Raw genomic sequence first — 14,047 nt, 5'->3', positions numbered from 1 at the left:
TAGGTAATTCAGTCCTGAGAGATTAGCCAAATGGCAGCCGCTCTGCTGACAGACGTCAGATGGAATAGCCGGCGAGAGCAGTGACTCAGAGGAAGAGTCAGAGTGTTCTAGGAAGATGAGGAACAGACCCTGGCCCGCTGCAGGTGGGTTAGTCAGAGGGACATGCGTGCAGAATCTGGGACTTGCCCAAGTGAATGTCATTGTCACCTTGATGTTATTGTGACTTTCAGTGACATGATAAGGATGAGACCCTGGTTGAAGTAGGTCTGAGAGAAAACGGAAGGAGAGATGAAAAAGGATAGAAGAAGATGAAGAGAGGTGTAGAATGGTTTGACCAGGTGCCTGTGTTCTGTCCACCCACCCCTGCCAGTATCCTGTCGTGTTCTGCCTGTTCCACTGTATAGGTCTCATATGTGCAGCTGGAAAGAAGTACGTGGCCATCATTTTCCCGTCTATATCCCTTTGCTATATGTTGTGAGCTTCTTGAAAGTGATTTTCATGTGTAAGCCATAGTGAGTAACTCCTCCCATTATCCTTAGAAATAATAAATGCATCAAGATAATTTTTGCTCTTTTTGTAATGAGATCATCCCTGGGAATTACTTCCTGGAAACAGTGGGAGTGCAGTGCCTTTAGTTGCACATTCCTCATCGTATTTCCCTTTTTTATTGTCACTTGTCACTTGTCATTCCCCTTGATCATCGATTTGCTCGAGTGGGTGCCAGTAACGGCTCCATTTGTCCCTGTTGTGTGCTAGCGTAGCCCAATGGCGTGTTGGGGGCTCTTCGAGGGTTAGGAGAATGAAGTCCATTATTGTTACTGTTTTTGGCATACCGAATATGCCACGGGTAGTTTGCCAGGCTCTGCGTGCACCTTTTTTTTTTTTAATTAGTACGTCTAATCTTATTAGTTCTTCCAAAGTTCTGCGTCCAGTGCTCTCAGATAACTTGACAGTCATGCATTTAAAGCAGCACATCTTTGGCTGAAATTCACTTATTTTTCTCTGCTCAATGTTTTGGTTTGCTTAGTTTTTAGTAAGGGGTCACCCCAAAGGGTGTAGGCTACAGGCCTGCATCGGGAGGTGCTTGGAGTCACGTGGTGCTGGGGATCAAACCTGGGAGTTGCAGAAGAGCCACAGCCTCGGCCCTCCAAGATTTTTTTCTTTTTTCTTTTTTTTGCCAATCTGAAATTTGTTCTCAGTGTGAGACTATCAGGCTAAGGAATGAGAAGTTGCTGAAAGTCACTGTAAAGGTTCCTTCATTTGTCACACTGAGTATGCATTATATAGGGAGAAGTCTGATCAGTGTCAAAGGTGCTGCTTGGGTTCTCAGAACCAGAGTGTGCGACCCTGACATCTTATGTTATTCATAACAAGCAATACAAATTAAATTATCTAGCATCTGCCTTTTTGGCAGGTTTGAGTGGTGGTGGGAAAATTCAAAATAATCGTGGTGGGAAGGTGTAAGTAATGGTGGTAGGAATGGTGCGAAATATTGAATGTGATCTATTATTGTGAACAACTTTACGAAAATATCTTTTAAAAATTTAAAAAAGTAAAGGTGCTGCTCATGCTTTTTTGTGTACACTGTGTATTGAACCCAGAGCATCATGTATTCAAAGCATGTACTCTCCCACTGAGGCACATCTCTGGTCCCTCATTGCATTTATTAACCTTTAAATAATTTATTTTTTCTACATGCAACATTGAAAAAAAGTTCGGGTTAAGTTATGGAATTGTGAAGTATTAAAATATGTATTTTTATGTATTCAATTTTTGTTAAAATGTTAATGGCCAAAGATTAGGAAAATCACATTTATTCTAGAGTCTCCGATGTGATCCATTAAAAATTTGTATTGTTTATCTTGACTCCACCTTTCCCCCTTTTCCAGTTGCATTTCTTTCCCAGGAGAGTATAAAATAGCATTAAGTTTCAGCTTTCGACTTTTGTTTTCATGTCAGCATTTATCACCATTTCTGCAGTCGTAGGCTGCTTTCCAAGTCTATGTTGATCACTAACATTATTTCTGCAGCTAAACTTCCCATCTCTTTTGAAAGCAGGTCAGGTGAATTTTGCATGAAGATAGATAATAAGATCTTTTATAAAGTCTAAGACTGTATCATTAGCGTTCACCATCACAGTTTGTTTAAGAGATTTTAATTTGTTCCTTTACTACAGTATCATCGAGCATATACTTATTAGTTATTTGGTACTGTGTGTTGCTATTACTACCAATTTAGTGTCTTACAACATTTGTGATTTCAGTTACGTATCTGGAATGTGTGTGAGTTCTCTGCTTCAGGTTCTGAGAAACCTCCATTGCAGGTGTAGACCGGGGATTGTAGTCTCCTCTGGGACTTGAGCAGCAAGAAAAGGGTCTGCTTCAAGACTTGTGGCTACTCGGCAGAATTCAGAATTCAGTTCCTTGCAGGTGCTGGACAGTGGGGTCAGTTTCTTGCCCTTCGACCCTCCGTTTGGCAGTTTGCATCATTACACCCTGTCTGTCAGTGCTCTGAGACAGGTATTGAAGTTTCCTGTGATGTCACCATGAGCACATTCTCAGCCAGTCTCAAGGAAGGACAATCACCAAGAGCATGAACGCAGGAAGTGGGTCTTCCCTTAAGTCTATCCATAATTATTTGCTGTATTTAAACATGATGAATGTGTCTCTTAGTAATATTTATGACTTCTATAGATGTAGTAATATCTTTGGGTTTTTTTTTTGTGCCAGATTCCATTGGCCGTGACATTCCCAAAATGCTTGAATTATTTAAAACTGGACATGAAATTAAGGTCGATGAAGAAAGGGAGAACTTTCTTCAAACCAAAATTGCAATAGTAAGTTACAGTGAAAGTTATTAAATAACTCTTTTTTTACTTAACTAATTCTTTGATAATTTATGATATGATATACCAGACATTTGCCTTTTTCTTGTTATTAGCATTAGGAGTGACACTAAATATGCACATAGGTAATTTGTTTATTCTTTAGATTGAATTCATACATTTTAATGGTACTTGGGAATTCTTTCTGGAGTTATGTGCCATTCACTGACATTTACTTTGCATTATTTAATGGTCTAGTCTCTGTATGTTATTTTCGTTCTCTAAAACTTTAAGATGATTGAGAGTCAAGCCTAGATTGTATATGTCCTTTAAAAATTTGCATAATGAGGCCATAGTATGTATTTAATGTTACTTTTATGGAATTGAGTTATATGCTTTACTATTATGAATTGTTTCTAACGATCTGTTTCTGTTTTTAAAACTGTTTCCCTATAAAAGATGCTGGAAATTGATTTCTGGAATTGAGTTACATGTTTTATCATTATTAATTGTTTTTTATTATCTCTCTTTTTAAAACTGTCTACCTATAGAAGATTTGGAAATTGATTTCCAAAGTCAAGTTAGGACATTGATATAGATATGTCAGATTTCTAACTCTATATGTTTATGCTGGTTTTGGTTCCTCACTCTACAGTATTCAGGGCTTATTTCTGGCTCTGTACTCAGGGAACCATAAACAGTGCTAGAGATTAAAACAGGGTCAGCTGTATTCAAGCAAGCACCTTAACCCCTGTACTATCTTTCGACCTAGTAACACTGTATTTTGGCAGTTCCCACTATATATTTTTGGTATAGTAGTGAGCTTAGCTGCCATCCATTTGTACTATATTTGCATGTAACTTTCATACCAAAGAATCTCCGAAGTACCTTTTAACACATATAACTTCTTTTTAGTAAGTACTGGAATACTAATAATATTGATAGCAAAGTTTAAATATGATCTGCTTAGTGCCAGCAATGTCTTAAGCATTTTGCGAATCACTATCACTATCAGTATCATCCCGTTGTTCATCGATTTGCTCGAGTGGGCACCAGTAACGCCTCCATTCGTCCCTGACTCGTGCTAGTGTAGCCCGATGGCATATTGGGGGCTCTTTCAGGGTCAGGGCAATGAGGACCATCATTGTTACTGTTTTTGGCATATTGAGTACATCACAGGTAACTTGCCAGGCTCTGCTGTGTGGGCGGGATACTCTTGGTAGCTTGCCAGTCTCTCTGAGAGGGATGGAAGCTTTTGGGGCAGCCTCTAATCGCCTTTACAGATGTTCCCAGTCAGGCATATATGCGGGCATGATACTCTCAGTAGCCTGCTGGGTTCTCTGAGAGCGAGAACTAGAGAATAAGAGGTCGCTCAATCGCAAATGCAGCCACGTGCTTCTGGGAGCTTGGTTTTATAGTCTCTGGATCCTGGTCGTTGATGCGTTGATGAGGTTACATGGCAGTTGGTGGGTGTAACTGTGTAGCTACTGGAAGATGGGAGTTGTGGCTGGAGGAGACCCAGTCCCAAAACATATATATATACACACACACACAATCTTTTAACCTTTAATTTTGTGGGAAGTAAAATTATCTCCATTTTATAGATGAAAGCATGGATACTTAAAGAGGTTAAATAATTTTTCCAAGTTTTCACAGCTAGTCTGAGGGAGAACAGATAGTTGAGCCTTAGCAATCTCTCAGCAATCTGGATCCTTCACCCTGTGGCCTTGCGTCGTGATTGCAGTTATTGGAATAGCTGTCATTCTTCCTCCCATCCTGCTTTTACGAGGAATTCTGTCCTCACCAAACAACCGTGACCGTTGCAAGTCATCAGAAATATAAAACTGGCACTCAACTAGTTTTGTAAAAAGAATACTGACTTGTAAACCGAGCCAAGCAGGTTTACATCATCAGGGACCGGGAAACCCCTCAGTGACATCAGATCTGTGCTCCGGTGCCTTGGAGCTCTGCTAGAATCTGTTGTTGGAATTTCCTTGGTCCCCAAAAGTTCCTGCCAGCGTTTCTCATTCCTTAGGGTTGCCAAGATTGTAAATGTAAACCATGAGTGAAGAAAGAAAACACAGTTATTAGGAGAATATTTTGGAACTTTGGTGACATGGATTTGAACACCTGTTCGTCTGTTTGAGGCATGGTGGACTTTAAATAAGTTTCTTTTTGTTTGGGGGAGTCATACCTGACAGTGCTCAGGGCTTACTTCTGACTCTGTGCTCAGGGATCACTAGGGGACCAGATGTGTTGGGTCTTGGGGATTGAACCCAAAACTCAGGTCGGCCACATGCAAGGCAGATGCCCTGGCCTCTGTCCTACTCTCTGGCTCCTTTTAATTTTCACCCCTCCCCCACCCCTACTGCGCATGCTCCGTTTTCACTGTCGCAATGACTGGGTTAGCACCGTGCCTGGCTATGCCGCAGGAACACTCAGCCTCAGTGTTTGCTGGGGGCTTCCCTCCTTCAGTGGTGCTCGGTGCGGGTCACTCACCTCTGCAGGTGGTGATACTCACCCCGGGTGGAGTGCTTTAGTTGTGGTGCTTACACCCTTGCTCTAAAGGGGTCGTGCTCCGGGCTGTGGCGGTTGCTTAGCCTGTTTGGGGGATGGGAGAGACACATTCAGCAGTGCTCAGCGCATTGCTTATCTTTCTGGTTGCAGTGCCTCGTGCGAGTCGCACCCTTTAGTTGGGGTGTCCGCCCACACTGGCTGTGGCATGGCTGAAAGTCCTTTACAGCGCCTGGGATCTCAGACAGCAGAGCTGCCAGGATCCGGCACTAGTGATCGAACTCACGGCCCCACAGTTCCCAGGCAGGCATATTTGTCCCTTAATAAACTTAACTGTAGTCTCCTGGCCCCAGACCCAAGTTTGTTAAATGCTGTGTTCCAAATGTTCTTGCCTATAAAGTTGTTTGTGGTGATACCTCTTTTACTTTTTTTTTTTTTTAATTTAATTTGGTTGGGGGGAATACCCAGCTATGCTCAGCGCTTACTCCTGACTCTGTACTCAGGGATCACTCCTGGAAGGGCTCAAAGAAACATGGCATTGGGGATCAAACCCTGGTTGACCTTGTGCAAGGCAAGTGCCCTACCCATGGTGCGATCACTCATCCCCTGATACCTATTTTACAGTGGATTTGAAGATTAAGGACACATTTTAAATAGTGGGCTGGTGAGATAGTACAGCCATGTACCGGTCATACATGGTTCCCAGTTCAGACCACCTGGATATTTTAAGGATTATTTTTAAAATAAGAATTATTTTTCTTACTTTAAAAGGAATTCATCTAAGTGTTTAAAGGTACTCTTTTTTGAGTTCTATCTAAATATGAGAGTTGGGGCTGGAGTGATAGCACAGCGGGTAGGGCATTTACCTTGCACGTGGCCAACCTGGGTTCGATTCCTAGCATCCCATATGATCCCCTGAACACTGCCAGGAGTAATTCCTGAGTGCAAAGCCAGGAGTAACAACCCCTGTGCATTGCCGAGTGTGACCCAAAAAAGAAAAAGAAAAAAAGAAGAAAAAAAGAAGGAAATGTGAGAGTTTACTAGGGTAGGAGGTTAAGAGTGATGTTTGGGCCAGAGAGGATACAAGGTGCCTGCAGAAGGCCAATCCGTTTCCATCTCTGGCACCGCATATGGCCTCTGAGCTCCCCTGGAGGGGTCATTGCTGAGCACTGAGGCCAGATATAGCTCCTGGACACTGTTGGGTGTGGCCCAAACTCCCTCCCTTTGCCTATAATAAATAAATAAAAAGTGGATTTTAGATACGCACTTAATACAAATGTTCCCCAGATCTCCATTTCCTCTAAATGTTAAGTGAGGTTAGTAATGATATACTACTAGATTAGGAAGGACTTCATGAGTTAACAACATAATAGCTAGTAAGCAGACTTCTACATCTGGCTTAGACGGAGTGGCAGGGACTAATTTCCCTCCCACCACAATAATCAGTATTGCCTTGACACCAGAACCTTGATACAAAAAAAGTGGCACTGCAGGGCTGGAGAGATAGTCCAGGGATTAAGATGCTTGCCTTGCGTGGGACTTGCCCCTAGTTTGATTCGTACATTGCAAATCGTTTCCCTGAGTACCGTCAGGAGTGATTCCTGAGCTCAGAGCCGGGAGTAATCCCGAAAAGAAAAATTGTTATCACAGCATCTTTCATGAGCAGGAGTGTTAAAATTAAAAACTAATTTTTAATTTAGCAAATAAAATCCAGCAGTAAATTAAACAAAAGAAAAACTAACGCATGATCTTGTAGGGTTTATTCTAGTTTAACTTCCAACAATCAATCATTCAGATTTACCATACTGGCATACAGAAAATGAGAAATCATGCCATCACTTCGTAGAAAATGGGAAGAATATTTGACTGAACCCAGCAGCCTTGGAAAAGTAGAGATAGAAGTTAACGTCCTCACCCCGATCAAGGACATGTCAGGAAAACTGAGCCACTCTCATGGCGACGAGAGATTGAAGGCCTGAGCACTCAGCTAACATCAGGGACAAGGCAAGGACGTCTCGCTCACTGCCTCCTTCCTCCAAACCTAGGGGCCTAGGGAGGTTAGCCACCAAGAGGTTAAGCCACCAAGAGGTATCCAGATTAGAAAGGGGGAAAGGAAACTCACATTATTTGCAGATGCCATGACTTAGCCACTCAAACAAAGAAGTAAGATGCAAATTAAATTTCAGAAAGACCGAATGACATTTCTCATAAAAAAAAAGAGAAATATTTAGAGATAAATCTGACAAAGGATATGAAAGATCTAGACACTAAAAGCCTCAAAATGTAGTTGGGAGAAATTAGAGGATAAATAAATGATGAGATGTATCATGTGTGTGGACCAATAAACTCAAAAACTTGTCAGTTTTCCCAAAGCATAGACTCAGCACATTCTCAAGCAAAATCCTATTTAGTGTCTTGTTTTGTTCTGTTTTTTTTTTTTTTTTTGAGGGTGGTGGGGAGGGGTGCAGAGAGTATCTAAGCAGTTTTGAGGAAGCCCTCGGGATAACTCCCAGCAATGCCCAGATCCTAGCTGTGGGATACAGTGTTTCCCACACCAGTCCTACCACATGTCCTTGCCTCCTCCATCACCTCCCTCTACTGCAGAGTATGTATTCATTACTGTCAGACTCTGTACCCTTGTTGAGTTTTTGTTGTTTTTTGTTTGTTTGTTTTTTGTTTTTTTTGGGTCACACCCAGCGATGCTCAGGGGTTACTCCTGGCTCTTCCTGGCAGTGCTCAGGGGACCACATAAGATGCTGGGAATCGAACCCAGGTCAGCCAAGTGCAAGGCAAACTCCCTACCCGCTGCAACCATATGAGACAGATCTCTCAGTATTTGTTTTCACTTTTTTTTTTTTTTGCCTTTTTGGGTCACACCCAGTGATGCACAGAGGTTAACTCCTGACTCTGCACTCAGGGATTATTCCTGCCAGTGCTCGGGGGGGGGGGGGGGGGGGGGGCGGGGGCATATGGGATGCTGGGAATCGAACCCGGGTTGGCCGTGTGCATGGAAAACACCCTACCTGCTGTGCTATCACTCCAGTCCTGTTTGTATTCACTTTCTGACTTACTTTGCTCAGCATGGCCCTGCCAGTTTCATTCTTGTTACTGAAAGCAAGATTTCCTTTTTCCCTATGACTGTGTACTGTTTCATTGTGATTTGTACCACATCTTGAACCATTCATCTGTCATTACCACTTGGGTTTTTGTTTTTTTGTTTTTTTGGTTTTTTTTGCAAATATTGGCTTTTGTAAATAGCGCTACAGTATATGTCTTTTGGGGCTCGTGCTTTTGTGCTCTTTGGATGAATTGATTGATAGACTACAGAAAGAGAACAAGAGTAAGAGAGAATTGTTACATCATTGGTTGTTCTATTTTTAGTTTTTGAGAAACTGCCCTGCTTTTACAAAGAGGCTTTTCAGATGTACATTCATAGATTTTCAAATTTACCCTCCTACAAAAGTACAGTGTTTCAAATTTACATTTTTACCTTTTTTTTTTGCCAGTATTTTTACCAAAGAATACTCTTTTCTCCACATCCACTATTATGTTTTGCTTCTGGCCTTTTTGAAATAGGCTATTCTCATTAGTGCATGGGATACTTTATTATTTTGATATGATATGCATTTTGCTAATAAATGATAATGATCTGTGTGTGTGAGTGTTTGATACTAGCTTTCTGTTATTATGGTGTATATTTACTCCCATTCAGTAGAACATCAAGTTTCCTTTGCTGTGTAGAATTTTTTTGCTATGTTGTGATCTCATAAGTTTCTTTTTGCTTATATTCCTGCTGATGGAGTCAAATTACTGAGAGGCTCTGAAGCTTGTGTAGCACTTTGCTTGTGCTTGAATGCAATGAAAACTACAATGACTACTGTTTAGCATTAATAAGAACCAAACTATAGATGTGTGCTACCACAGTGTGCTATTATTGAAATATTTTATTTTTCAATCAGTTCTCTCTAGGCTTTAGTAGTAGCACGGTAGCACTGTCCTCCCGTTCATCGATTCGCTGGAGCGGGCCCAGTAACGTCTCCATCGCGAGACTTGTTGTTACTGTGTTCGGCATATCAAATACGTCACGGGTAGCTTGCCAGGCTTTGCCATGCGGGCGAGGGACTCTCGGTAGCTTGCCGGGCTCTCTGAGATGGGGGAGAAATCGAATCCGGCTCGGCTGGGCTGGCCGCACGCAAGCAAATACCCTACCCGCTCTGCTATCGCTCCAGCCCATAGTAAGTTACCAAAACATTAGAATTAAGGGAACGCTCTTTATGGGATAGGAGTAGGGGCACACTGGCAGTGCTCAGGGCTTATTTCTGGCTCTCTGCTTACTGATCAGTCCTGGGGACTCTCAGGGGAACGTATGTGGTGGCCGGGATCGAACTCGGGTTGGCTGTATTGCAAGGTAAGTGCCTTAACTTCTGTAATACCTCTCTGGCTGCTAAGTCCTTTATTCTGTGTGGTTGAATCTTGCGTTTCGAATATTGAATTTGTAGTTTGTCTGATGGGAGCAAGAGAAGGTGGAGCATAAGCAGTTTTCTTTCAAGCTTGCCATGTGACCTTTGCCACCATCATTTCTGGCCCTTCTCTTGGTCCAGGCCACAGACACGTCCATGGCTGTAGAGAGTACACCGGTAAGGCTCTTGCCTTGCATACGGCTGACCCAGGTTTGAACCCTGGCATCCCATATGGTCCCTTGAGCACTGCCAGGTGTGACCCAACACCCCCACCCCACCGCCCACCCCCCAGAGCCCCCCAAAGAAAAAAGTCTGGGTTTTGTAGTCCCTAGTTGAATGACCCTGTGCCCAGCTAAAACTCTATATAGTTGCTTAAAAGAGAGGGTGGATTTGGGAGATGATTAAGGTTTTTGCCATAACTGAGGGAAGGAAAAAAAAACAAGAAACCTACAAAAGTAAGTAAATAAAAGGTATGAGTCTTTTTCCCCTTCGTTTATTGCCATTTCCCCAATTCTTTTTTTTTTTTTTTTGCTTTTTTTTTGGGTCACACCTGGCGATGCACAGGGGTTACTCCTGGCTCTGCACTCAGGAGTTACTCCTGGCGGTGCTTGGGGGACCATATGGGGTGCTGGGAATCGAACCCGGGTTGGCCACGTGCAAGGCAAACGCCCTACCCGCTGTGCTATCTCTCCAGCCCCGCATTTCCCCAATTCTTACAACAGTGCCTGACCAATAGTAGAGGTTCAATAAATAAGTGTTGAATGAATATACAAATGTATAGTTGAACGAAAGGCTCGACCAAAAGATATCCGCTAGAAATTAGTAAAAGATATTATTTCAAATATATAGTGAATTAATACCGTTTTATAAAAATCTGATCCACCCCAGAGTTTTCAAACAATCTTTGTGGCATAATAATTTTTGATTACTGAAATTTGTCAGAACAAGAGTCAGAGCCCCTAAGCTCATTATAGGAAGGAATGCTTTGCCGGGTGTGTATTTGACGTTTCACAAGAAAATTAGTTTATATCAGGCTATTATAGCATAAGCCTGCCAGAGTAGACTTTGAACTAATTTTCAAAGGGTGCCTGTTAGTATTTTATAACATACCGCAGGTCCATTTTAATGTTAGGTGTGAAGCTCTCAGAATTTGCTTTGCTTTTTCTCCCGGCTAGATTCCTCGTGTAATTTAAGATAATTGAGCTCCAGCTTTCTTTTCCTGAGTACTTCGAAGTGTAATTGTAGACCAGTTGCATTGATTTTTTTTTTTTCTTTTTGGTTTTGGGCCACACCTGGAGATGCTCTGAGGTTACTCTTGGCTCTGCAGTCAGGGATCTTTCCTGGCAATGCCATATGAGATGCTGAAAATGGAATCTGGGTCAGATGCGTGGAAGGCGAGCGCTACCCTTTGTACTGTCTCCAGCCCAACCAGTTGCATTGTCGATGGGTTTTCTGAACTAGTCTTCTAATTTTCTATAAGTATTGACTTTTCTCTGTTACAGAAGCACTCATAATAAATACTACTTTTTCAGGAAGTAAAATGTCCTCTCCTTTCTCTTTTGTTAATGTTGATTGCTTGACATATTTTTAAAAGTTGGATAGTATTATGTTTGGGTTTCATTTATTAAGGGTGGTGGAGAAGAAGGGGTAGAACTTATTACTGGTAAAAAACTAAAAATGTAATATATGGTACATTAATGCTTATGGGAAGCACTTCTCAAGAAAAGGACATGAACCGTTTAAATAAAAATTTTAAATGGGCCGATTTGGTGTAACCTCAGAGTATTTAATATTACTAAATTATATACCTCTTAAGTATAGATACTTAAAAGATTCTATAAAGTCAGACCCAGGTTTCTGTATGTATGCCAGGTAACAGCTAGCCAACTTTTATGTCTGAATCCAAGTTCAATCGGATCGCACATATTTGAATTTACTATAATTTTCATAGATTTCAGATTTTTAATTTTTCAATTATTTAATCTAAAAAATCACTTGGGATTCGTAAACTAAATAAAACTTAAGGGTAAAAATGTGGTTTTATGTTATAATGTACACTAGATCCTTTAAAGAGTGCAGTGTACTATTAGATCTACTTCGTTTCCGGTCAATTTTTGTCATTTTGACTCCTTTTAAGTTCTGCTGTCAACAACTTGGTAGAATTTTTCATATGTTATAAAAAAAATTGCTTTCACAAGAAAGTTTAGTAAGAACCTACTGTATTTCCATCAGCTTTTCTGTTTTAATGTTTTACTTTGTAATTGAAAAAGAATTACCTTGAAGTGCAAAGCTAAAGCAAAAAAATTTTTTAAGAGACTTTTAAAAATGACTTTTGGGGGTGGGTGGGTGAAGCAAGGAAGTTTTTGTTGAAACTTATTTAGAGAGATGTGAAGGAGAGAGTCAAAGCAGAACCTGTCTGAGAGAGAACATTGGACTCTGCAGAGTGGAAGCAAGCAAAGAAGCATTAAGACAAGCCAGTGAGATATATGTTCAAGGGAGAACACGAGCTTGAAGAGCCTAAAACCCACATTTTACTAGAATAATATTCTCTGTAGTATCCACAGACACAAGAATCTTAATGTTCTATCTTCATTTTGTTAGGACATTGGCATTTCCTGAGCTTAGCGCACTTTCAAAAAGAAAGCCTAGGGTTGGAGACATAGTGTAGACTTTATGCCACTTGCCTTGCATGTGGACAACCCTGGTTTGATCCCTGAGTACCTCGAGCGGGGACTAAGCCCCGAGGAAACAAATGTACAAGTTTGGGAGAATTATTTTGGTAAGGGAGAATACATACCTTTGTTTTGTGGTTTCCTTGCTTTAATTTTATTTGTACGGAGGTTTTTCATTTCAGAAAGTCCTTACATAGCATATACTGAATGTCAAGATATTATGAATCTCCTAAAATGTTATACAGAATATAATATTTATGTGCATGTATATTTTTTTCCTTGCGTGAGTGGTTATGTTTTTCTTATGAGATTTATGGCCTGTTCATTCATTTATACAGTCACTTATTCACTGAATATTTTTGAGTGCCTAGACTATTCCAGGCCACACCATGTTAGTGTTGAGGGCTTACTCTTGGCTGTGCCAGGCAAGGCTCTGGGGAACACCTGGGCTGCTGCAGCTGTAACGCGGGTCAGTTGCGTGCAAGACAAGCACCTTGCCCTCTGTACAATCTCTCTGGCCCCACAATTTTTTTTTTTTTTTTTTTTTTTTTTGCTTTTTGGGTCACACCTGGCAATGCCCAGGAGTTATTCCTGGCTATGCGCTCAGGAACTACCCCTGGCGGTGCTCAGGGGACCATCTGGGATGCTGGGAATCAAACCCGGGTCAGCCGTGTGCAAGGCAAACGTCCTACCTGCTGTGGTATCACTCCAGCCCCACAAATAAGTTTTTAAAAAATATTTATTTCAGGGGCTGGAGTGATAGCACAGCAGGTAGGGCATTTGCCTTGTATGCGACCCACCTGGGTTTGATTCCCAGCATCCCAGATGGTCCCCTGAGCACCACCAGAAGTGATTCCTAAGTGCAAAGCCAGGAGTAACCCCTGAGCATCGCTGGTGTGACCCAAAAAGCAAAAAAAAAAAAAAAAAAAAAACCCAAAAAGCCCATATATATATATTTATTTCAGATAGAAGTTCTGAAGAGAAGAAAAAGTTGGAAGAAATGTGCATAAGTGGAATAATTAGGCAGTTGGAATGTTCGATGGGCTCTTAAGTAACCTTCACTGATGCAGAGAAAGTGATTGGAGGAAGAGTGATAAGCAGAAGGAATAGCAAACATGAAGATCCAAGGAGTTGTATCTAGCGTGGGTGAGGATGTTGGGCTGGTGGAGACAGAGAGCAATGGGGGACAAGGTCGTGCTTGGATTTTAATCAGAGGGAGATGCGAGGCTGCGGAGGGATTTAGGCGCAGAAGTTACATGATCTGACTTGTCCTTTAACAGACTCATTTGTACTGCTGTTTTGAAACAATACTTAATCTTACGTGTAATAAGCTTAAGTTTTTTTTGCTTTTCTGTCTTTCATGTTGGTTCCAGGCTACCAACTGGTTTCACTTCAGCAATAAATCTGAAGCTCAAAGAAATATAAAGCTCTCAAGTGCTTTTGAATTTTAGATTGGTATTTAATTAGGATTTGCATGTATATCTCTTTTTTGGGGACTGTTAATGATGTATAGGGGGATTTGTTTTGTGCTATTTGAATTTGGTGTTGGATTATGAATTGTATTGTTTCCCATCTTT

At 41.4% G+C, this 14,047-nt stretch overlaps 1 protein-coding gene across 1 annotated transcript in view; it reads left to right on the top strand.

Moving 5' to 3' along the window:
- MRPL1 (mitochondrial ribosomal protein L1) overlaps positions 1-14,047 on the top strand; it is an 81,385-nt gene that overhangs the window by 49,189 nt on the left and 18,149 nt on the right. Inside the window, exon 7 of the mRNA XM_056111325.1 lies at positions 2,730-2,836. Coding sequence (XP_055967300.1) covers positions 2,730-2,836 — 107 coding nt within the window. The remainder of the gene's footprint in view (positions 1-2,729; positions 2,837-14,047) is intronic.

Source organism: Sorex fumeus, unplaced genomic scaffold (genome assembly GCF_029834395.1).
Source record: "Sorex fumeus unplaced genomic scaffold, SorFum_2.1 ptg000013l, whole genome shotgun sequence".
Lineage (NCBI taxonomy): Eukaryota > Metazoa > Chordata > Mammalia > Eulipotyphla > Soricidae > Sorex > Sorex fumeus.
Note: the sequence above shows the minus strand (reverse complement) of the source record. Positions and strands in the feature narration are given on the sequence as shown.